This window comes from Bidens hawaiensis, unplaced genomic scaffold (genome assembly GCF_021521415.1).
Source record: "Bidens hawaiensis isolate Kalapana, Puna unplaced genomic scaffold, B.hawaiensis_p1.1 tig00043249_1, whole genome shotgun sequence".
Taxonomy (NCBI): Eukaryota; Viridiplantae; Streptophyta; class Magnoliopsida; order Asterales; family Asteraceae; genus Bidens; species Bidens hawaiensis.
In genome coordinates this window covers 55,533-79,778 of record NW_027497672.1, presented here as the reverse complement: position 1 = coordinate 79,778, position 24,246 = coordinate 55,533, and the positions used below count along the sequence as shown (strand labels likewise).

The 24,246-nt window shown below is 36.6% G+C and overlaps 3 protein-coding genes and 1 pseudogene across 4 annotated transcripts in view; 3 read left to right on the top strand and 1 right to left on the bottom strand.

Moving 5' to 3' along the window:
• The first annotated feature begins 263 nt into the window (after positions 1-263).
• LOC143594174 (uncharacterized) overlaps positions 264-24,246 on the top strand; it is a 37,534-nt gene continuing 13,551 nt past the window's right edge. Inside the window, exon 1 of the mRNA XM_077073550.1 lies at positions 264-276. The gene's annotated coding sequence lies outside the window, so the exon portion shown is untranslated. The remainder of the gene's footprint in view (positions 277-24,246) is intronic.
• LOC143594183 (vesicle-fusing ATPase-like) lies at positions 759-8,222 on the bottom strand. Its single transcript, XM_077073559.1, has 19 exons — positions 7,922-8,222; positions 5,077-5,173; positions 4,911-4,992; positions 4,772-4,822; positions 4,522-4,689; positions 4,294-4,448; positions 4,096-4,204; positions 3,872-3,971; positions 3,668-3,789; positions 3,497-3,579; positions 2,717-2,850; positions 2,433-2,643; positions 2,214-2,345; positions 2,055-2,115; positions 1,817-1,935; positions 1,629-1,716; positions 1,419-1,541; positions 1,266-1,331; positions 759-1,173 (listed from the first exon to the last, which is right to left on the bottom strand). Exons 1-19 carry the CDS (start codon positions 8,091-8,093, stop codon positions 1,030-1,032), a joined length of 2,217 nt encoding a protein of 738 aa, XP_076929674.1. The 5' UTR covers positions 8,094-8,222; the 3' UTR covers positions 759-1,029.
• Positions 15,838-19,143, top strand: LOC143594173 (3-deoxy-manno-octulosonate cytidylyltransferase, mitochondrial-like). Its single transcript, XM_077073549.1, has 8 exons — positions 15,838-16,137; positions 17,603-17,648; positions 17,862-17,948; positions 18,048-18,172; positions 18,269-18,408; positions 18,495-18,546; positions 18,631-18,741; positions 18,819-19,143. The coding sequence occupies exons 1-8, from the start codon at positions 15,892-15,894 to the stop codon at positions 18,909-18,911; spliced, it is 900 nt and encodes a 299-aa protein (XP_076929664.1). The 5' UTR covers positions 15,838-15,891; the 3' UTR covers positions 18,912-19,143.
• LOC143594172 (uncharacterized) lies at positions 20,608-23,791 on the top strand (annotated as a pseudogene). The gene is made up of 2 exons (XR_013146280.1): positions 20,608-20,899; positions 23,384-23,791. The product of XR_013146280.1 is annotated as an uncharacterized LOC143594172 (transcript).

Sequence of the window (24,246 nt, the reverse complement as noted above, 5' to 3'; positions counted from 1 at the left end):
TTAGAGACCATTCAGTAATCACAACACGAACGAATCTTGAGCTCGATAACTACTTAAAGTCGAAACAAGACAAACCCGAGCTGCTAAAATTTTAAAGAAGACAAATCCAATGGCTCCACTAAAGATAAAGTCGGCTCCATCAAGTTTCATCAAACTCGGCTCCACTCCAATGGCATAATCATGCCTTCATCAACTTGTTTCACGTGATAGACCCCATACAAAAGATTTTGTACAGTAGATGTTGATTGTTAATGTTTATTTGTCCTAGATTTGCATGTTTTCTTTCTCTAATTTAATAATAGTCTCACTCACTACATGCACCCAATGTTGTAGAATCGTCAGGCTAGTTGGACGGTGGGATAGAGACTAGCAATTATTCGGATTGAAATTTATATATAGTTTTTCAAATATACATACATATTTTAAGTTTTATGTATGAAAATTTGAAATTCGACCTAGTTTGTACAAATGGGGATTAATACAAGTCAGTGTGTTAGAGACAAGCGACTAATCGAGGATTAATCAGGATTTTTACAACATTGCATGCACGCATATAATATGCAAAAACATGGTCATTGTTTACTCTTATTTCTTCGATTTTCTTTATTAGTTTGTTATCTTTATGCTAAAAGTTGACCCGAAACACCTTCTAATATCTTATGTTCTTTTTCTGCTACTTTGAATTGATACACAACATACTCATCCTACAAATAGATACACAACATAGCCATCATAGTGTTCATATATCGCTTTTGAACGAACTGGCTGAAGAAGTTATGGAGTTCAATTCACTTCCATATTCAATACACAGCCAACAAAAGCTTTCATGTAGTAAAACAACAAAATATACGCGTACACTGTCAAGTTTTTTTATCAATATATTCAACAGAGAAAATCATGCTGCCAAACTCTACCATGGTCATGTTAACTACAACCCAAGCAATGCGAATATAGTATACAACACTCAAAATTCCAACTTTTTATAAAAAATATAAAATAAAAATCAAAGCGTGTTTATAGAGGGAAACGCTAGTAACGCACAATATCTTGGAGGCAGTCATAAAAATGCGACATTTTAATTTTTTTCTTGCCTGAGTAAATTTCTTCTGCACTTCCACCGGATTCTCCTTGTGCTGCCATTTCCACCACCATATAAAGCCTCTTAAGTGGCGTCTGAAACACCGCCACAAACATATCACCATTTAGTTATTTTAAAAAAAATTAAAATAATAATATACAAATATTTGATAATTCAAGAATCTTACATCATTCAAAGCCTCAGCAGCAGTATCAACATCCTCGTTAGCGAACACATTAAGTTGTTGCAATACCTGAAAACACAAAGATTGAGGCAAAAAACATTAAATACATCAAAAACATATAAAACAAAAGACAAAACATGTAACAAGGAAGCTTACCTTTTTAACATCCTCGCTCTTCAATGTAGGAACATTATAAGTGACCGAGAAAGCATCACAAACACCAACCGACTCCAAGAAAGATACTTCACTTGTTGTCCCGATAACCAGCATATTTTTACCCTGAAGTTTAAGTAACAAAAACATAATTTAATTATGTTTAATCTCATTCAGTTAGCAAATTATATATCCTAATAGAAAAGAATATACCTTTGGAGGAAGCCTTTTGAGAAGGACCATTAATGTCTGAGATATTAAGTTTGAAAACCGAGGGCCAATGGCAACATATTCCAGTAGTCTGTAATTGTGAAATTTGAAATAAGCAATAGATTAATCAGCAACCGACACAAACTTCATTAATACTATTTATTAATTAATCCATAAGCACGTCGTTTTACCTTTCAATATCATCAAGGACAATAATGCTCAATGTTGACTTATAAGCATCCTCAAATACCTTGACAATTTGGGCACATTTACTCGGTTCACTAAGTCCAATCATCGATTCAGCAGAAATCTTCAATTATATAAAATATATGTTAATTTGGCATAATAAATAAATAATAATAATAATAATAATAATTTTAATAATCAGTGAATAGATTATTTTAAACTTTTAATATAAAAAAAACTTACGATCTTCACATAGGGGAAATCGCTACCGATACCAACAGTAGCTGCCATTGCAGTCTTACCACTGCAAAAGATGATAAAAGAAAAGGTTGTGAGATTGGAGAAATTATTATATTAGAATTAATTAATGACTATTAATTAAAATTCAAAATCATAATTTACCTGCCACTTGGACCTTCTAGAAGAACTGTGATGAGTGGGCTACCTCTGCTAACCTTAACTTGCTCTGCTAACAGCATGGTTCTTTTAAAGATATGATCATGTCGTTGACCACAGTCTACTATTCCGTTCAGTCTGCATTGATATATAGAAGTTCAGATAATGTTACAAAATTATTAATTAAAATGAAAAAAGAAGCATGAGATAATATTATAATTTTACCTGCAACGTTCAAGGTCGTCTGTTGAAGCACCAAATGCAGGAGTAACTTCATGAAGAGCATTCAAGAAATCCTCCATTGTGACTTTTATGCTTTCTTCATCAATTGTTTTGGTTAAATCATCAAGGCTAAGCTGGCGATTGAGGGCGTAAGAAACTGCACTTTTCACCACACCTTCAAGTTCCGCTCCACTGTAGTTCTTTGTTCGTGCAGCTAAAATGCAATTCATTAGAATTTATTATACCATACTTCTCGTAAACAAATAAAAATGCAAAAATAAATATACCAAGTTCTTGCAAGTTAACATCTGGAGCTAGAAAAGAATTCTCTTTCATCTTATTTGTATGAATCTGAAGAATTTGCAATCGACCATTTTCATCAGGAAGGCTGATTTCCACTTGGACTTCCAACCGACCGGGCCTAAACAAGGATTGAAGAAATATTTAACAAAAATAGCACGAACCAATGACATTTAAGTAGCCTTGTAAGCTAACTGAACGTTCAGTAAACAATCTGGCAGGAAGCTCATTTATTTAATAAACGAACAAACATGAACAATATTTTCTGTTCGTTTAGTTAAACGAACGAACATTTGCACATGTCTCGTTAGTTCACTTATGTTTGTGAGCGTTTGTTTATGTCCATTCATTTATGTTAGTTGTTTATGTTTGTTCAAGTCCGTTTGTTTACGTTTTAATTCTTTTAGGTCCATTAAAATAAAGTCTAGTTTTCATAACTTGCTTAAGAGTAAAGTGCGGTTTCCATCCCTGTGGTTTGTTCAAATATGCTATTTCAGTCCAAAAGTTTAATTTGGTTCAGCTATGTCCATTCTGCTACGCTCATGAATCGATAGTTTTTAATGTTAACAAATGAACATAAACAAATACAAGCACCTTCATCTTCTTAAAGAACGAGCATAAATAAGAAAACCTCGTCCGTCTGATTGTTCGTGTTCAGTCGTTTGTTCGGTTAGAGTTAAATGAAAGAACACGAATATTGTTCGTTCGTGTTCGTTTACAAGCCTACATTTAAGTTATAACATCTTAATGAGGGATAAAGAACTCACCTCAAAAGAGCTTCATCAAGCAAATCCTTTCTATTTGTCATACCAATAAGCAAAACATTATTCAATGCTTCCACACCGTCTATCTAAAGAAGAGATTTTCCAAAGTCAAATAGTCAATAATTATTTATTTTTTGTTAATTATAAAGTTGGGATTTGAAAATTTTATCCAACCTTTGTAAGAAGCTGATTAACAATGCTATCGTGCACTCCTGTGCCATCCCTAGTTGAACCTCTAGACTTACAAATGGCATCAATTTCATCAAAAATGATCACATGCAAGTCACTTTGATCACCTGAAACAGTTTGAAAAACGGGTATCAGAATTGAAACAAAATTTGTTTCAAAATCAAGATTCTAACAAGTAAAGAGTTGCACCTCGTGTTCTTTGATCTTGTTCAGCATCAGCAAATAAGTCCCTTACATTCTTCTCAGTTTCACCAACGAATTTACTCAGCACTTCAGGTCCATTCACAATCTAGTTTGTATAAGTAACAAACAAAAATTATCAATGGGATCATTAAATGCCATTGTGGATTCACATTCACATAATAAACACGAACAGAACATAGAAATAGAAGGTCAATGCATGCATAGAGTACCTTTGGATCCTTCCCGTTCAACATTTTTCCAATCTGCCGAGCCATTAGAGTCTTGCCAGTACCAGGGGGACCGTATAGCAGCATTCCCTTGACATGCTTTACACCCAGTCTACAAACAAAGATTCACATTCCCATTATAGTTTCAAAAGAAAGTAAAAAATATATATTTCACAATTAAGAAAATATCATGGACATTACTTGCTTGCCACGTGTGGAGGAAAAACCCTAGAAGCGAAAGCTCTTCTAAATATATCTGCAAATTCATTGCTCAAACCACCAATACCGAGTGATTGAAGGTTAAACTCCTTGTGCTTGAAAATGTTGCTGCTAGCAGCCTCGCGCTGATTTATAATCTGCACACACAGAAAAAAAATTATAAAACGGAATAAATAGTCAAAAAGTCAACGCAATAGTGCTTTATAAAACCTTTATTCCACTAGAATTAGAAGCTTCAAACACAATGTATGAATCTTCAGAAAGCATGCCCCTTTCAATGTTTGATTTTCCCTGTCCTTCCACAGCAACTTGGGTGACCGTGAAGATATAACCATTTCCCTGATGCTCAAATGTTACCCTTTGTCCAGATGTCAAAACCTGCATTGAAGCAAATACATAATAAGAAAATCGTTGGCTTGTTGTAATTACAATCGTTAAGATGGACAAAACATCAACATACCTGGTTAGCAAATCTTTTCCTAAGCTGTTTAGCTAAAAGAACAGCATCAACCTGCAAAATAAAACAATGTTCGAATCTTTAGGTAATAACTAACAGGACGAAAGAAAACACATGCTTAGTTTAAAAGCATGAAACTTGCCTGCTCTTCTTTGTTCCCTTTTTTCACAAATTCCAACTCAAGGGTAAGTAATGCAATGTTGAAATCTTCAGGTGGAATAAACCTAAAATGATTGGTAAAATGGATTTGTAAGAGAACCAACAAAAAATTAGTTAGTTACTTCACTAAAGTAAGCATAACGACAAACCTGCTAACAGATACTGAATCTCCAGTAGAAACTCTTGAATGACGTCGTTGGATGGCATTAAGCCCAATATGCCCATTTTGTATCGTATCATACGCAGTTTGTTGCAGTTAAGTGAAACAATAAAGTGTGTTTTTACAGATAACATGATAAAAACAGGAATTCAATGCTCAAACAGATCATTTAAACATATATAAATAACAAGGTAGCAATCACTTAGATATGACATTTAACAATAACCAAACAGTAGCATGAGTCATGAACTTCATGTAATGATCTTCTAAGTGACATCAAGAACAACAATATCAGACCCTGTCTAAGGAATTTATATCAAACACGAATATGGATTAAGCTAGCTATCTGCCTAGTGTCAACCCTGCTAAACGGTAACCTACTGTACTATGCTAACAACAATAAGCAATACGAAAAAGTCACAAGTAAGGGTGTAAACGAGACATGAGGAGCCGAGCCTGAGCTCAACTAGGCTCGAGCTCTGCACATTTTGATTTATAAGAGCTCGGCTCGTTTTGAGCTATTTTTTCTAAATCTTGAGCTCGGCTCGTGATCCGTTTTTTCATGTTCAGACTCGGCTTAGGATCCCCTCATTTGTTATTTATTAATCAATTTATTTATGTTCTAATATTTTTAATATATTTTAAGAACCTTAAATGAGCCTGAGCTCAACTCAAGCTCGTATAGTACCTTAAATCCTTAATCGAGCCAAAGCTCGGCTGTGTGGTGTGAAATTAATATAGGGAAGTCACAAATAGGTAAAAATATAAAATATAGAAGGTTCGTTAAGGCTCGACAACCCTAAACAAGCTTCCATACAAGGCTTTGAGTACGGGCTCGATAACTAACGAGCTTTATTTGAGGCTCGGGCTCGAATAAGTACGGATCGTTTTGAGCTTTTTACCGATCCGACATCGAGTAGCTCACGAGCATCTTGGCTCGTTTGCACTCCAACTAACAAGTAAAGTTAGAAAACACAAGATCATGAAATATTAAATTAGGTTAAAACATTGCACTCATCATAAATATAAAAAAAATGCAGAACAGCACAATTACATTACATTCACAATTTGCCTAAGGAATTTAAATCGACTACCGATCCAACTTAACTAACTATATCTGCCTAGTGTCAAACCTGCTATTTGGTAAACAGAAATAAAAATACTGTACTATGCTAACAACAATAAGAAATTAGATATTAAACTAGGTTAAACACACTCATCAAAATACTAACAAATGCAGAAGATCAACACTAAATTACACTCACAACTTTTAAACTAAAACGAAATTCAATCACTACCCTTAAACAACTAAACAATAACATTCAATAATCAGCCAATTTCAGAACATTTCAAACATCAAATGTTGGTAAACTACTATACTATGCTAACAAAAATAAGTAATTAGACGAAAAAGGCTAACAAGTAGGGGTTTAAAATAGTCGATCCCGAGCTCGAATATGCTCGAGCTCAGCTCATTCGTTTTCTCAAGCTCAGTCTCAACTAGAGCTTGGCTCGTTTTTTATTATTTAATCTAAATGTTTTCAATTATTTTTATATATTTTCAGAAGAACCTGAGCTCGGCTGTGCAGTGTGAAATTAATGCATAGAAGTCTAAAATAGGTAAAACCAAAAATACACAAAGCTCGTTAAGGCTCGAGGAGCTCAAGAACAGCCCGGCTCGTTTTTACCCCTACGTAACAAGTAAAGTTGGAAAACACAAATTAGGTTAAACATTGCACTCATCAAACTACTAACAAATTTGTTTTTAACTACTTTTATATATTATGAGAAGAACCTCAAACGAGCCTGAGCTCGGCTGAGCAATGTGAAATTAGTACATAAAAGTGTAAAATTAGGTAAAACTGAAAAATACACAAGGCTTGTTAAGGCTCGACGAGCTCAAGAGCAACTCGGCTTGTTTTTACCCCAACTGTAATATGCTAACAACAATAAGTAATTAGACGAAAAAGGCCAACAAGTAGGGGTTTAAAGGAGCCGATCCCGAGCTCGAATTTGCTCGAACTTGGCTCGTTTTGACTTACAAAAGCTCGAGCTCAGCTCGTCATTTATTAACTAATTTAAATGTTTTTAACTATTTCATATATTTAGAGAGGAACCTTAAACGAGCCTGAGCTCAGCTGTGCAGTGTGAAATGAACGCATAGAAGTCTACAATTCACAAAAAATACACAAGGCTTGACGAGCTCAAGAGCTGCTCGGATCGTTTTTACCCCAACGTAACAAGTTAGAAATCACAAATTAGGTTAAACATTGCACTCATCAAATCACTAACAATTTTTTTTAATTATTTTTATATATTATGAGAAGAACCTTAAACGAGCCTGAGCTCGGCTGTGTGGTGTGAAATTAATACATAGAAGTCTAAAACAGGTAACACTACAAATACACCAGGCTCGTTAAGGCTCGAAGAGCTCAAGAGCAGATAGGCTCTAGAAACACAAATTAGGTTAAACATTGCACTCATCAAACTACTAACAAATTATTTTTTTAATTATTTTATATATTATGAGAAGAACCTTAAACAAGCCTGAGCTCAGTCGTGCAGTGTGAAATTAATGCATAGAATTCTAAAATAGGTAACACTAAAAATACACCAGGCTCGTTAAGGCTCGGCAAGCTGAAGAGCAGCTCGCCTCGTTTATATCCCTACGTGCACAAATTAGGTTAAACAGTGCACTGATCAAACTACTAACTAACAAATATAGAAGATAAAACCTAAATTACATTCACAATTAGCTAAACAATAACGATTAATAATCAGTCAATTAAAACCAGTAACAAATTAAAACACGTAAGATAGGTTAAAAGGATATGCTACGGTGAGAACGAAGACGTCACCGACGAGAGCAAGCGCGAAATTAGATCCAGGCACGGCGAACTGACGGAGATCCGACGGTGAACAGTAGGCGCAGTTAGTGTACGCCAGATCTTTGGCCGGTGTGTTTGTTACGATCATCGTTGTTGGTGAACCTGAGCTTCTATACATTGTATTGTAGTGTACAGATCAATTCAAATCAAATGAAATGAAATTATCAGAATATTATTATTATTATTAGTACTGGTTTTTATTTGAAGGACGGAATAAAGAAGAAGTAATAAGACGGTTTGGATTGATTGTTGACGGAGTTAAGAAATGAAATACCACCGGGTTAAGTTAAAGGCTTTGAACAGTTTGCACCACCGTCAATTTATCTCATGGTTTCTCGAAGACTAAACTAACTTACAAAGTAACCCCTAAAATTTACCTTAATATGCAACTTTTATCTAAATATAATTATTATTTTTGAAACGGTGACCTTTCATGAAATTGTTACTTTACAGCCGTTACATAAAATAATATGTTATCTTTGTTTAATCTAATTTCGTTTTTACGGTTTCACTTCCATCTCTATTAGTCTAAACCACATCGTTGATATCCTCACCCTTTGCGATAGCGTAAGGTACGTAAGTTGTGTAAATCGATTTAAAATGTTTTGTTGATTAAAGATGTGCTTTATCTTCCTTTAGTTTATTTTAATGGTTGGAGTTAAAAACAATGTAATGACAAGAATTTAGTTTGATGCAGGTTCGGCATGTGATTTATTATAGGTTGTGAAACTGGTAAGGGGTCCTTCACTAAAGAAATCAAACATATTTACATTGTTTTTACTTCTTATTGCTACTAATTTTGTGTTATATACTTATGGAAATCGGCTCCCTGTTTGATAACTAGCTGCAAAATGGGTTACGATCTGTCTCACAGGTCGAACTTTAGTTATGTTTTTTCTATAAATGATATATTATAACGGGTCGATGCCATCTATGTTTATCTGGGACTGCTTATTATTTCTGAACAACTCGAACTCATATTATGTTTTGCACTCAAATGATCTACATAAAACATTAGCTGAATCGACCTGTCAAGGCGTTAGGTGTATCCTAAATTGAGTTTCTTTTTAAGTTATGTTTGATCCATAGTCACATAATTCGCTGGGCAAGCCACGATTTTCGTATTGGATCGTTTTGTACCGAATCGAAATCAAAAACGTTCCCAATCGCTATTAAATCGCGAATTCAATTGAATGGTTCGTCGTTGTTAATTGATGGAGAAATCGATTTCAATTGACAGGTTCCTGTCAATTTAATCGATCCTGTAATTTTGGGCAGCAAATTAGGAAACTCCTCGATTCCTTTTTTTCAATAATTACTGGGTTTCCAAGTTTCAAAGACACCCAATCAATTTGACCGATTTATATTAGGCATATATTCATGTTATTAATATCTCTACCCTACTCTTCTTATTCAATCATACGTACCAAAAACCCAAATTTATACATAATTTCAGTTTCTCCAGTGACATTTTGCAATTTTTATTTTATGTTATATCTATGGTAAATTGAATTTGGTATATTCTGTTTTAAATTGGGAACATCGAACCGGATTATATGGTACACCGTACCGGACTGTACCGAAATGAGTCTACCCCCTTCGTACCGAATACGCCCCAACTAGCGAATTGCGTTCCCGTTCCTCGTCCCCGTACCGGAGCGAACTGCGATCTATGTGACTATGGTTTGATCTACAGGTTGCAGCTCTTCATTTGAAATAAGAAATCAGTTTTTATGATTAAACCGAACCAACAGCAAGCGCCATAACAAGCGCACCACAAACATCCGCTGCACTGCCTCCTGTAACACCGGCTCCAAAAAGTCATATCAGTAGAACGCCAGCCAGCCAACCAAGAAAAGGTATGATACTACACCACACACTAACTAAAACACATGCTTACATCAAATTTGTACCTGCTGCAGGCATGGGAGAGATAGGCAAGAAGCCCAAGCATTAGCTTGCAAGTTGAAAAGCATGTATGTTCTTTTGCAACAACAAAAAGTCAAAAAAAACTTATCTATTGGGAAAAGGCAACAAAAATGCAGCAAATGGGAAAACTCTTTTATAATCAACTAATGCACTGCATTAGTAAATAACATCTACAAATTGAACTCTTAAGCTTTTGTAATTACGGAATCTTATGAATATGTCTAATACACGAAGAAAATGGTACCAGTTCGGCCCGCCGCAACGCGCGGGTACAATTACTTGTTTACATTAATATGCAACTTTTATCTAAATATTAATTTTCTTTTTTTTTATAACTGCGATATTTTGTATTTAGGTTACCGTACGCTACAAATTTGAAGAGTCCAAACTATGTTGTCTTAACCAGGCTCACGCTAGCTTCAAATTTTGGCTTAGGTGTTCCCCTGGGAAACCATACCGTCGAATGGCACTTGACAGTCGTTGTGTCACCATAAGATAACTCTCTGGCGTAACACACGGTGAGACGAAAACCCGGGTGGGCTCAGGGTTTGAACTGACAACTTTTGCAAAAAGCCTAACTCAAATCTCTCATTGTCAATATCCACCCAAATGTGGCATAAGTGACATTCGAACTTGAGTCTCCACTGGAGAACCCAAGCCATCTACCACTTGCCACAAGTGAGGGATATGTTTTTAAAAATTTAAATTTTGTAGTCTATTTTCATGTGTTTAACGACCGATGATTTTAATTTCTATCCTTATACAAGTTTTGGGACATGAGATGGGTTCGGTGTGTCGTGTTCATCATTTGATTTTCAACCTATACGGAGAATAGAAAGACGGTAAAGCATAAAAAGAACATGATGGTGGTGTACGATAAAAGGACAAGCTATGAAACCACTCCGTACATTATAAAAACCTCACTCACATCAGATTGTGCCTAGTGGGCGCCATACCCACCCAAGGCGTCGGATTGAGAGGGTTGGGGTGGGGGCGCCTCCCACATAGCGTTGGGTTAAGAGGGAATTGGTCAATCCTATTTGTTAATGAAATATGACATGCCTTACTTTTAATAAAAAAAAAGGAGAAAATTACTGTTTCCGTCCATGTGGTCTGAGAACGGAGTCACATTGAGTCCTCGAAAAATATTTTGAACCGGTTGAATCCCCATGGTTCCAAAAGTGAACTGGATGAGTCCCCCTGCCATCTTTCTGTTATTAACACCGTTAAAATAATGGGCAAATGGGTCTTTTCACCCAATAATATAAAATCCCACCATGGTAACATCTAACCTGCAATTTTCTTAATTCGATGACGAGATTTGGGAGAGGGTGGACCAGTACTTTCACGGTCATCTTTTTGTACTTTCACGCCACTGGAATTAACTCTGTTGCCTTCTTGCACCACAATCACCTTCACCACCACCACGATTCCACCCAACCTGCAACAACAATTCGATTCCAATCAACGCGGCTGTAATACACCATTAAATCTCAACACCAAACACCGCCGCCGCAAATAATACCTCTGCAGTCCTTATATTTACACTAAACAAGCTTGAATCATACCTTCGATGTTGTACTCGAGCAGTGACATGTTGCCACGTCCGCGTCCGGAAACCGGGCAATCGAGATTTGGGGGATTGGAAGCCATGAGTGAGATGGGTTTTGTTGGAAAACATGAATCGGAAATGGGTTTGGCCAAATTTGAAGAGACTGTGAGAATTAGGATTTTGTGAAGATGATTAAGGTATTAAGGTTTTGTACTTTATATATATATATATATATATATATATATATATATATATATATATATATATATAGAGAAACATAGATATTACATTAACATAGCAGGTAGGCGGGCAACAAGCTGCGCCGCCACCCCTTTCTGAATTGCAAACCCTAACCTGTTAAAGACATACCCCTGCCCCTTTGGAGTCGACACATTGCTATGCGCAACCCGTTGGACCCTGGTTAGGAAACGGATAGCTTTCGGTGCCAAGGAGCCAAAGGTATCAAAAGCCAGAGGGACAAAAACATGTTGGTTCTCTTCGCAGGCTTTAGCATGTTTCTCCACGTTCTTCGTTTCAGCCCTTTTCATTGCTTGCCCAGCTACAAACCCATTATCCCTCAAATCAGCTAAAGGAGATACCCCTGTGAGGTCAACACAAGCGTGTTTTCCCCCGACCCATCCTAAGACGAGCAAATCTATCTGTCGTAGAGTGGATCTCCCTTCCGTGGGGACTGTTAGGAAGTTTACAGGGGCTTCCTTTTTAGCTGATATCCCAGCTCGCCTTAAGATGTCCCAAAGAACGTCCCGCACCCAATCATGTCGGTATTTGAACCCAGGCATCTCCTTACAATGAATCGCATGCTCTCCGAATTTATCCAGGCAAGCCTTACGGCAGATCGGACATGTTTCGTCTTCTGGGTACATTGGGACCATCAAACGGTACTTAAGAATGGCCCTATACTCGACCGCAGACATGCTTTGGCCCAAGCCATCAATCGGGATAACGGTCAGAAAATCTTGGGCATGAGGACCTTGTAAGCATTCAATAACCGCCTTCTGTCGGGGGGACAATCCAAAAACTTCTCCCGGGCTCTGAACGATTTTGCCAAAAAGGGCATTCGCCAAAGTTTTTTGAGGCTTTGGTGGGGCGGTGTCCTTCTAGAGAAACCACCAATGTCAAAGTCTGGGAGAGCGTCATTTAGGCGTTCCAGGGCCTGCACGTAGTCTGAGTCCAGGTCGACAACTCCGCTATTCCTTAAGATGTGATTTTGTAGCTTCCAAGACTGAGCCCTCGACGCTACAAAAGTGTAAACCCCAGCATCATGAGCCGAAAGAAGGCCTAAACCCCCAAGCGCATCGGTAAAGATGCAAGTCGCCACTGAAGATCACCAAAGAACGGACCTCCACATATAACTATGTCTTCGATGGCTTCTCGAAGCCCCTTATCAAAACAGGATATCGCATAATCCATCATATGGGGGTGGCATGTTCGTAACCCAAAAAGCAACTTAGCAACCCCATGCAAGACCTAAGCAGGAGGAGTTCGCTCTGGGGATCCCTAAGGCAAGGTAAGAGTTTCATAAGATCAACCGCACGAGATGCTCTCCGCCTCGCCAACTCCTTAATAAAGTAGGGATCTCGACTAACAGCCCCTCCAAGGAGCTTTACCCTTCTCTCGGGTCTACCAATCCCACTAGGGAAAAGCCCATCTTTAACTTTCACTCCATTACATGTTGGCCAAAAAACCTCGGTTTTCTTAATATTAAGTTGAAGCCCCAATGATGGCCTTTCCGAGCTGATAATGTCTAGGGCTTTAGCGACTTCGTTGGCACCACCAATGATAGTCCCATCATCCAGGTACCAAGCATGAAATGGGAGGTTACAGTCATTTTGTACCCGGAGACACAAGAGGGTGTAAGGCTAAGGCAAAGAGGAGGGGCCCAAGGAGGTCTCCATGCTGAACCCAGTAGTGGCCCCTATACAATCATCACCAACGTACAACCTAGCCGGCTGGGCATAAAGGAACTGGACCCATAGATAGATAGACTGGAAATGATGATGAACCTCCCGGAGAAGGGCTGTGCGGTCGACCATATTGAAGGCGTTGGAGAAGTTCATGGTAAACATAGCTAAAGAACCGTCCGCGTGAAAGGAGTTAAGAAACCGGTTCGCGCTGTGAAGCACCGCCTCTGCCCCATTAGGGGTCCCTACCCCAAACTGAAAGTCCCCTAAATACTGAGTCATTCCTTCCCAACCATCTTCATAGCCACTTTAGAAACCAACCTACGCCAGATAGCCCCCACAGCAATGGGCCGAATTCCATAATCCGGCTTTAATAAAGGGGTAAGGGGGGCCGAAGCAATAAACTCAGTGAGCACCTTGGGGCACAGACCCCCTAGCCATAAGTTGACGACTTCAGTGATGGCTGAGAGCAGACCCATGGAAGTCACTGATCCCTCACCACTAAGAGCATCCAACAAGTGTTGCGCCCGCATCCCGTCTCTCCCGCATGAGGTCCCTTTAGGAAATGATCGGATACATTTAAGCACACAGTCCCCATCCACAGAGAGAGTCGGCAGGGCGATAGAGCTAAAAGGCAAGGACGGAGGCGGCACCACTGGGTGTTTATCAATGAGGGCTTTCATGGTTGAATCTCCGAGAGGGGCAACCCCACTTGAGCATAATACCTTGACTGTAGTTGTGAAATGACCATCCCTGACTTTCCTGAGACATTGTTTAATATTTATAAACATGAACCCAGTTAAAGGTATTAAGGTTTGCGAAGAGTGTGAGAATTAGAATTAGGAATTCTTGAATTAGGATTTTATTTTATATTATTAGGTGAAAAGACCCATTTGTCCATCATTTTAACGGTGTTAATAACAGAAAGATGATGGAGGGAATCATCTAGTTCATTTTTGGAACAACGGGGATTCAACCAGTTCAATTTTTTTTTTCGGGGACTCATTGTGACTCCACCCTCAGACCACAGGGACGAAAACAGTAATTTTCTCTAAAAAAAATAAAAGATAACTAAAGAGCAAACCTTGTAACCGGGCTTCCAATGTAGCCCATGAGCAAACAAAAGATGAATAAGACTAGAGGAAGCCCAACAAAAGCCCAAAGAGAGAGCCCCAAGCAGACAATAAAGATAAGAATAAAGAAGGTAGCCAACAAGGAAGAGTAAAAGAGGGGAAATGTATCTCCAAGGCACTGTTCCTCTGAGCCTGGGGAAAGGCTCAAGATGGCCATGTCCCCAATACAAGCCGATACACGTAGAGTAAAGGGATAAAAGACAAAGACTGAGGGCATAAAGAAGAAATTGAAGAACAATAACTAGTAGATAGGAAATATAGAAATCATTTATGTAAAGGCCAGCACCTTGGCTCCCTTTATATATGAAGAAAGGTTGCTCGAGGATACATACAATTTTTCGTGTAACTAATGTATCATAAGAACTAAAGAATATTTTTCATGGCCATTCTTTTTGAAGTATAACCTTGAATCCTCCTAATCACAATACATCTTTTATTAAGGTATGTTATCGTAAAACGTCTTATAAGAATCATCTACTACACATGTTTAATTTAATGAATATGATATTAATTCGCATGTCGTTTTGCTTGTTGCTAGGCCCCTCTTAATTTATTAATCAAAAATCCTGAAAAAGAAGTAGATAATTGGTGAATGATTTATTCTATAGACTAGCTTTTGAACTCGTGTATTACACGGGATTTGTCATATAATAAAAATAAGAAAATCCATTATTTGAAATAAATGAACAAAATTAAATGTAAAAATAAAATATATAGTACAAACAATAAGAAGTCTAGAATCTCAAATTTACAAAATCGATTTTTTATGTACAATATTTGCATAGATTGTTTTGACCAATTACCCGTGTATAACTATAATGAATGAGATGAAATATTAGAAAATTTAAATGAAAATTATAACCCATTTCTCAAAATTATTTTATCCCATGACCTATGGATTGTTAGAATAAATAAGATGAGAAATTAGATAATTAGAAATGAAATTATAACACATTTGCCAAAATTATCTTGATCATGACCCATGGATTGTTAGGTAGAATTAAATGAGAGATTAAAGAATTAGAAAGAAAATTATAACCCATTTGACAATATGGTTTGCTCCATAACCTATGGATAAGTCAAATAAATGAGAAGAGAGATTAGACAGAATAAATATGAAATTGCCACATCATCTTCATTATCTTCTTTGATAAGTATTTTTATTAGTATAGTTAGATTATTAGTATAGTTGGATTATATTTGTGGAAAATCAAGGCCATATGACACGACATATTGACATCTAAACTTCCACAAAGAAATAAAATAAATATAACCGATATCAAAAGTTTATAACATATGTAAACACGTAATAATTACATTATTATTATTACTATTCATAGTTCAGACACACACACACACTGATATCTATCAGTCGAGCCCATGTCATCCAAATCGATCTGCACCGGATCTTCACTATCAGATCACATTTCCACTCAATCATTATTAATACATGTAGCAGCCGCAGCCGCCGCTGTAGCTGTCGGTGCACACGCTTACTTTTATTATTACCGCCGATCCGCCACCATGTTTCGGAGCCGGGTTGTGGGTATAATTCCGGCCCGGTTTGCTTCTTCCCGGTTTCAGGGTAAACCACTCGTTGAGATCCTCGGCAAACCCATGATCCAGGTTCAGTGTAAACCCTTAATTGATAACAATGGTTGAATTATTAGTGGGTTTAATTTTACTTTTAGTTTTGAGTTGAAATTAGTTAATTGTTACTAAAGGTTAGTACAGTATTTGGATTATATGTTAATAAATCTGTGTTTAATTGATACTAATTATGTAGATGCAACCAGTTAGGGGTGTGCAAGAAACCGAAAACACCAATCCGAAACCGAAAAAAACCAAAAAATCCAAACCGAAAAATCCGAACCGAAACAAAAACCGAATTTATAAATTTTTAATTTTTTACTTTAAGTAATTTATAAGAATTTAATAAATATGTAACTCAAATATTTTTTATCAATGTATAATAGTCTACAAGTTAATAATTAACAAAATTATTTATGCCTAAATTCATTATTTTTTGCCAACTTTTTTTTTTCGCCCTATAATTTCAAGCCCAGATGGCAAAAACCGAACCGAAATCAAAACGAAAACCGAAAAAACCAAAACTGAACGGTTTCAAAAAAATTCCAAAACCGAAGTCTTGGTTTTCGGTTTGGTTTTAGCCAAAAACCGCACCACGCACACCCCTACAACCAATTATGCAACTGGGTTGTGTTTGGGTTAACTTGTTTAACCCGTTTAGTTAAAAAGATCTACCCACTAACCAGTTTATGAATAATTAGGTTTTCGGGTTGGCGTATCTAACCTTTTTTAAGAAACTGGTCGTGTTCGGGTTGACCCATTTAGTTAAGTAGATCTACCCGCTAACTCGATGAACCCAATTTTTACAACACACCAACCTGATTAACATCTTTACAACTTGACTATTTGTTAACCTGTTTGAGACGTTTAAATAAATGGGTTAAATGGGCCGTGTTCGAGTGTTTGGGTTACGTGATTTTAAGTGTGTATGGGTAACGGTGTATTTATGTGATTTGATTACCTCACAATTAGGTTTGAGTTGGCGTATTTAACCTGTTTTTTAACAGGCCGTGTTCGGGTTAACTTGCTTAAGCGGTCTAGTTAAATAGATTGACCCACTAACTAGTTTATGACACGACCTGAACATGATACGAAAATAATTAGGTTTTTGTGTTGGCGTATCTAACCCGTTTAAGAAGTGGATCGTGTCCGGGTTGACCCGTTTTGTTATACAGATCGACCCACTAACTCGATTAACCCGATGTTTACAATAAACTAACCTGATAACATGATTATTACCCGTTAACCCGTTTGAGATGTTTAGATAAGTGGGTTAACTGTTCGTGTTCGAGTTACACGGTTTTTAGTGTGTTTTTGACACGAATAAAATTACGGGTCGTGTTTTGGTTGAACGATATAAGCAGCCGACTGGACTATATTGATACCCCTACGTTGATATGTTCTACCTGTTTAATTTAACTAAACAATACGTTACACCTATATATTACAGCCCGTTTAACTCGTTTACAACTTGATTTATAACTTTTCTATCTTTCTACAGAGAACTTGGGAGAGAGCAAAGTTAGCAGCAACTTTGGATCGTGTTGGTAAGTATATGAACTAAGTTTAGAATTTGTTCTTGATTATCGTTTTCTCACCACTTTTATGATTTGGGGATAAAATGGTTGCTTGTTCCATGAGTCATTCTCATGAAATTAGCACTGAGAATCATTGAATGAAAGAATTGGTTTAATGTTTACCTTGATAAGCCGACTAATATCTAACTTTGGTAGCTAAATTGAACATTGATTACGTTGTAGTTGTGGCAACGGACGATGAAAAGATTGCAGAATGCTGTAGAGGATTTGGAGCTGATGTAATAATGACCGCAGAGTCCTGCAGAAACGGTATGAAATCATGTTTATCTTCGTTTCATTATCAAGCTGAGTTATAATAATATCTTTGTCGGTTGAAAATTAATATTATTTGTATGCTGTAAATTTTAGGTGCTGAGAGGTGTAGTGAAGCCCTTCAAAAGCTCGAGAAAAAGTATGATATTGTTGTCAATATTCAAGGAGATGAACCTCTAATCGAACCTGAAATAATTGATGGTATTGTCAAAGCGCTTCAGGTAACATACGCTAATCAAATTCTTGTCATTTTTAAAAATACTTTATATATTTTTTTAAACATATTGTTGATATTTATTGGTTTATGCTGTTTGCAGACCACCCCAGATGCAGTTTTCAGCACAGCAGTAACAGCTTTGAAACCAGAAGACGCGTTTGATCCGAATCGTGTGAAATGCGTGGTTGATAATCGCGGTTATGCGATCTACTTTTCTCGAGGCCTGATCCCTTTTAACAAGTTTGTGCTTCTTTTATTTAAAAAATTTAATCTTTTTTAACATTTTCAAATCATTATTTAAATTCTGTTATCGTATCCTTATCTAGGTCCGGGAAAGTCAATCCTGCATTCCCATATAATCTTCATCTAGGTATTCAGGTACAGATTTAAAAACACAAATTTTATCATTGTATTTTTATTAAAGAAATAATAATAATTTAATCTAAGAATTTTATTTTATAGAGCTATGATTCCGAGTTTCTAAAGATATATCCCGATTTAACTCCAACTCCTTTGCAACTGGAAGAAGATTTGGAACAGTTAAAAGTTCTCGAAAATGGTTACAAGATGAAGGTACTGAAAGTGGTTTCTTGAAAAAGATTTGAATAATGGAATCTGAATTTTTTTTTTTTTTTTTTTAAATCTTGCAGGTGATAAAAGTGGATCATGATGCGCATGGTGTCGACACGCCTGAAGATGTTGCCAAGATTGAAAGTTATATGCGCGAAAAGAACCTGGCTTAGATTCAATGCCGGGACCTGTGTAGTTGCAATGAGGTTTGCTGCCAAAGTACTTAAGATTTCATCTTCGTTTATATCCGTTAGTGAGTGTGTTTTGTAAGATAAAGCTTGAATTTTTAACCGTGATTATGTATGTTTCTACTGAGTTTGTAATTTACTTTGAGAACATTATATTATAGTTTGTGGAACAAAATTACTTACTGTAACAGTTAATTATTAAGTTTATTAAAAGTCAAGAGTTTGTGTCCCAAGTGGTGGCATGCTGCCGGTAAGAATCAGGCTGTAACTAATACCGGGTTGTTGTACCTTTTTAATGGTTTGATAAAAAATTAAAGAGTTGTTTTTTTGGCTAAAGTCTGCTGCGTTAATTCTTCCGATAAAAGAAATAAGTCAACATGAAGTGGATGTGCACAAATCGGTTTATGGGTTCAAATTGGTTCGGGTTTGAAACCTGATCAGGCTTGTTAAAATTGGGTTGGCTAAAGCTAAAGCGGGTTTGATAACCGGTTTAGGGTCGAGAAAATCCAGCCCTGTAGAAAGGTTCGGGTTGTAACCGGAACGGGTCAAAACTGATACTCTCAAACCAGTTTAAAGTTTCACTTTTCTACTTTTTTTTATCATAGATAAAAGCAAACTAAACATAAAGAACTCAAAGCTCACCCTTTTTTTAATATTTATAATTTAAATAACACCATAAATTCTAATACGTTGAAAAAAAAATACTTGTTATCTATTTGTTGAGGCTTAATTTTTTATTCGTCGGCTTAGTTCGTCGTTATTATCGTAAACACCCATCATAAATTAAGGACCAAAGTGTAAAAACCATAACAGAAGAAGAAAAAACAAAAGGGAGGGGGGTGGGGGGGTAAAAAAAGGCTGGTTTTTAAAACGTTTGAAATCAGTTTGATAACCGGTTTTTTAGTGGTTAGTTTCGGGTTAGAAGCCGGGTCGATTTCCAAATTGAAATTGCTTCTTGAAAGTACAAACTGGTTACAAGCTGTCGGGTCGAAACTTGAATTGGTTTGAGTCAAACCGGTTGGGGGCCAATGGAGGATGGCCTTTGGTTAGATCAGGTTACATTTTTTAGCTCGTTAGGGGTATATATGTCATTACCAATTAATTTATAAAAGCTTTATGAAAATTTTGCAGTCAATGGTTAGATCGGTTTTGCCATTCAAAAGGGGTTGGCGGCGCAGCTTGTTGCCCGCTTACCTGCCTCTTTATTGTAATTGGATCCTTTTATCGGAAATAAAGTTGAAAAGTTCCAAACCGGTTAAAAAAAATAATAAAAAAAATAGTTAATGTGTCAAGAAAAAGACTAAAAGATTTGGACAAGTAACTTCATAATATTTAAATCTTATTTTAATTTTATGATGCTTTGATTAGTTAAGATACACATATTTTTCGAACCGTTGAGCGAATTCTTCAAACGAGCCACAGACTAAATTCATTATTTCGGCATACACTTACATTTTGATATATGGAAAACCCTCACCTAAAGCCAACGCACATGAACATTCATTCGAAGGCACGAGAGTGCCATGAGATAAAACTCGTTCACTTCAAACGTCCAACTAATAAACGTCAGATACTTGCTTAGTTTTTCATCGGCACCTGATGTCATCGAAACGAAATGTAAACAGAATAATAATATCTTGAAAGAAAGGTGTGAAGCATGTGACACATCCTCCTCATCCACCCCACAATAATCTCATCTTCCCAACAACACAAACAAAACTAACCACTCACTCCTTACTTCCATTCATTCCGTTATTTTCCGATGGCCGGCGTTCTCGAAACCCTAACCGTTCCTCGCGCCTCTTCTCCGATCACTCAACTCTCACTTCGCCGGAACTTCTTTCTGCCGGAATCACGAGCCTCAAAGCTAAACATCAGTTCCTTCCGTTCGTCTGGATCCGTCCGATTGACGTCATAATTCGGCCGACGTGGCGGACGAATTGTCTGCGAAGCTCAGGAAGCAGCCGTTGAAGGTTCGATTCGGTTATTATTATGAAATTTATGCTAATTCCGTTATACTGTATCGCTAGACCTAGTGTAGTGTAGGCTGTAGGTATCTCTGATACTCGTTATTCGATTATTTTGTCTATTTATGTTTGCTTATGCTATTGACATTTTAAATCTATACACTATTGTAATTGAATAGGAAGAACACGTTCGTCTCGATTATGTTTTCACCTAATTCGGTTATGCTATATGTGTAGACCTAGTGTAGGATGTAGGTAGGGGTGTGCATGGTGCGGTTCGGTGCTGTTTTGGCTAAAACCGAACCGAAAACTAAACTTTCTGTTTTTCAATTTTTCAAAACCGTTCGGTTTCGGTTTTCGGGTTCAATTCGGTTTTGAATTCGGTTTTTCTACTCGTATTTTGGGCCAAAATAGTTTGACCCAAGATATTGAATTGGGCTTAATATTTTTTTAAAAATAAATAATGATTAATAAAATATTGTTTCGAATAACGATAAACGAAACAAGCATCAGAGATACCTACATCTAGGGGTGTGCATGAAACCGAAAGAACCGATTCGAAACCGAAAAAACCAAACCAAATTAGAAGCAGACGGTTCGGTTTTGAGTTTTATTAAAAACCGCAATGTTGGTTTTGGTGCGGTTTTGTGTTTTGAGAATAACCAAAAAAACCGAATCGAACCGAAATAACCAAAAAAACTGAAAAAAAAAAACCGTAATAACCGAACCGAACCAAACCATAATCATTAAAACCGAACCGACCTATAACTATTTGTTTAATTCTTTATGTAAGATATTGCAGTTTTTAATGCCTACATTCAAAATTATAAATAAAATGTCATTAATTCAATAGCAAACGTTAAATATAAAAAAAAATATTCAAGTGGATAAAACATAAACGATTCAACCAAAAAGTAATTCGACATAAACGATGGACATTTAGTAAAGCAATATTATTTGTTATTATTATCATTAATTACATAAAGAATTAAACAAATAGTTATAGGTCGGTTCGGTTTTAATGATTATGGTTTGGTTCGGTTCGGTTATTACGGTTTTTTTTTTCAGTTTTTTTGGTTATTTCGGTTCGATTCGGTTTTTTTGGTTATTCTCAAAACACAAAACCGCACCAAAACCAACATTGCGGTTTTTAATAAAACTCAAAACCGAACCGTCGGCTTCTAATTTGGTTTGGTTTTTTCGGTTTCGAATCGGTTCTTTCGGTTTCATGCACACCCCTAGATGTAGGTATCTCTGATGCTTGTTTCGTTTATCGTTATTCGAGTTTTAGACATAATTTTGTTTGGTGATTGATATTTTAGCTTCATTTTGTTGATGATTTTGTTAGTTGAATTACGAATACGTGTACAGGATTGTAGTTGTGTGAGAAGAACGTGTTCGTCTCGATTGGAAATCACATTTGATATCTTTTTTATTGATAAATAATCATTGAGTTAGGGATGTAAACGAACCGAACCTAACAAGGCCTTGTTCATGTTTGTTCGTTAAGCTTTTATTGGACAGTTGAACGGTTCACCGTTCATGAACACCTAACCGAATGACATTTTTTGTTTATGTTCGTTTATTAATAATTAACTTGTTAATTAACGGTTCACGAACACAAACAAATGTTGGTAAATTAGTGTTTTTACTGAAATCGATATTTGTTTTGTTGGTAATTATCAATGTGGACTTGTAGTTATCAGTTTTCTTCAAAATGTTGAAACATATAGTTCTGGTCTGGGTGTAAGCAAGCCCAGTTCGAGCTCGAATAGGCTCGAGCTTGGATCGTTTTAATTTACGAGAGCTGGAGCTCGGCTCGTTTTAAGCTCTATTTCTAAAACTCAAAGCTCGGCTCGTGAGTTGTTTTTCCAAGCCCCGGCTTGAATCATTTATTATTTATTAATTAGTTTAACACGTCTTTGATTATTTTTATGTTTTGGGAAAGCCCTTAAACGAGCCTAAGCTCGGCTGTTTGAATGTGAAATTAATACATAGAAGTCCAAAAGAGGCAGAACTTTAGAATACAAAGGCTTGAGCGCGAACTCGATAACTATACTAGCTTTATTTGATGATTGTGCTTGGCTTGTTTCGAGCTGTTTATCGATTCAATCTCGAGTAGCTCATGAGCGGTTCGACTCGTTTCCACTCATAGTTCTGTATCTGATTTATAACTCTGTTGACATGTGTTCTAGATGATCTTAATTGATGGAGTATATCTGTTTTCATATTCTAATGAGTTTTGTGAAGTGATTATTAGGTTTGATTACAGAATCATCATTTGTTGTGTTAAATGGAACTTGCATATGTATCTGCTGATTGTTGGTGAACAATTTGAAGTAAATTGTGTATTTGTGTTCATATCCTAATGATTTTGTGAAGTCAGTATTAGATTTGATTACAGTATCAGTGTTTTTGAATGTTAAAAGGAACTAGTACATTTATCTATGATTGTTGATAAACGACTGAAGTAACTTGTTGAGATTGCAGTGCTTCCCGTGACTGATGGATCATGGCAATCACTTGTTCTGGATTCTAAGCTTCCTGTGCTGGTTGAATTCTGGGCTCCATGGTGCGGTCCATGTCGCATGATCCACCCGATCATTGATGAGCTGGCGAAAGAGTTCAACGGCAAGCTCACCTGCTACAAGGTGAATACTGATGAGAGTCCTTCAATTGCTACCCAATATGGTATAAGAAGCATCCCAACTGTCATCTTCAAAGACGGAGAGAAGAAAGAAGCAGTTATTGGTGCTGTTCCGAAAACTACTTTGTCAACCAGCATTGAGAAGTTTCTGTAAGAGGTATTATCAACTGTCTGTACATACTAGATTTGGATTAATTTACTTTTGATTTGTTTGGTCTATTTTATCATAAATTATGATTGTGTTCATTGTATATTTTCTGTCTTTTTTGTGTTGAAATCTGCAAAATCCTACTTTATATGCAAACCCGAGCTCTTAACGTGGTTTCACCTGGGTGGTAACTAATTTAACCAGCTTAAGTGTAAAAGAAACAGACCCATGTTTTGGTAACCAGTTTGACCTAAACTGAATATGTTATAACCGAAACATATGTCTTCATTATTTTCCCAATTTCCTTTTTTTTTATATTAAAACAAGAACCGAGGGTAACGGTGTCATCAAGTCATTTTAGATAATTTGGGTTTACGTAATATCAAAGGGAAATTCGAATAAGCTTCGTTATGAATTTTGAGGTGCCGAGCGCACATTCTTTCGAGACAAGTATGATTTATGACATTAATGGACGGCGTCCAAGTAGCATCACCTTGACCAATCAAATGGCGCCTTCGACGAGCCAAAAGTTGATTACCATAGTTTAAAGCCCAAAGA

What these genes read in the sequence shown, in the direction of transcription:
- LOC143594183 (XM_077073559.1), bottom strand. Translation starts at nt 8,093, where the DNA reads ATGTATAGAAGCTCAGGTTCACCAACAACGATGATCGTAACAAACACA. An exon ending in TGTTAACTTGCAAGAACTTG is followed by an intron (nt 2,644 to 2,716) that starts GTATATTTATTT and finishes ATTGCATTTTAG; the next exon opens with CTGCACGAACAAAGAACTAC. An exon ending in ATTTCCCCTATGTGAAGATC is followed by an intron (nt 1,936 to 2,054) that starts GTAAGTTTTTTT and finishes ATATAATTGAAG; the next exon opens with ATTTCTGCTGAATCGATGAT.
- LOC143594173 (XM_077073549.1), top strand. Translation starts at nt 15,892, where the DNA reads ATGTCATCCAAATCGATCTGCACCGGATCTTCACTATCAGATCACATT. An exon ending in TCGGCAAACCCATGATCCAG is followed by an intron (nt 16,138 to 17,602) that starts GTTCAGTGTAAA and finishes ATCTTTCTACAG; the next exon opens with AGAACTTGGGAGAGAGCAAA. An exon ending in AGCAACTTTGGATCGTGTTG is followed by an intron (nt 17,649 to 17,861) that starts GTAAGTATATGA and finishes ATTACGTTGTAG; the next exon opens with TTGTGGCAACGGACGATGAA.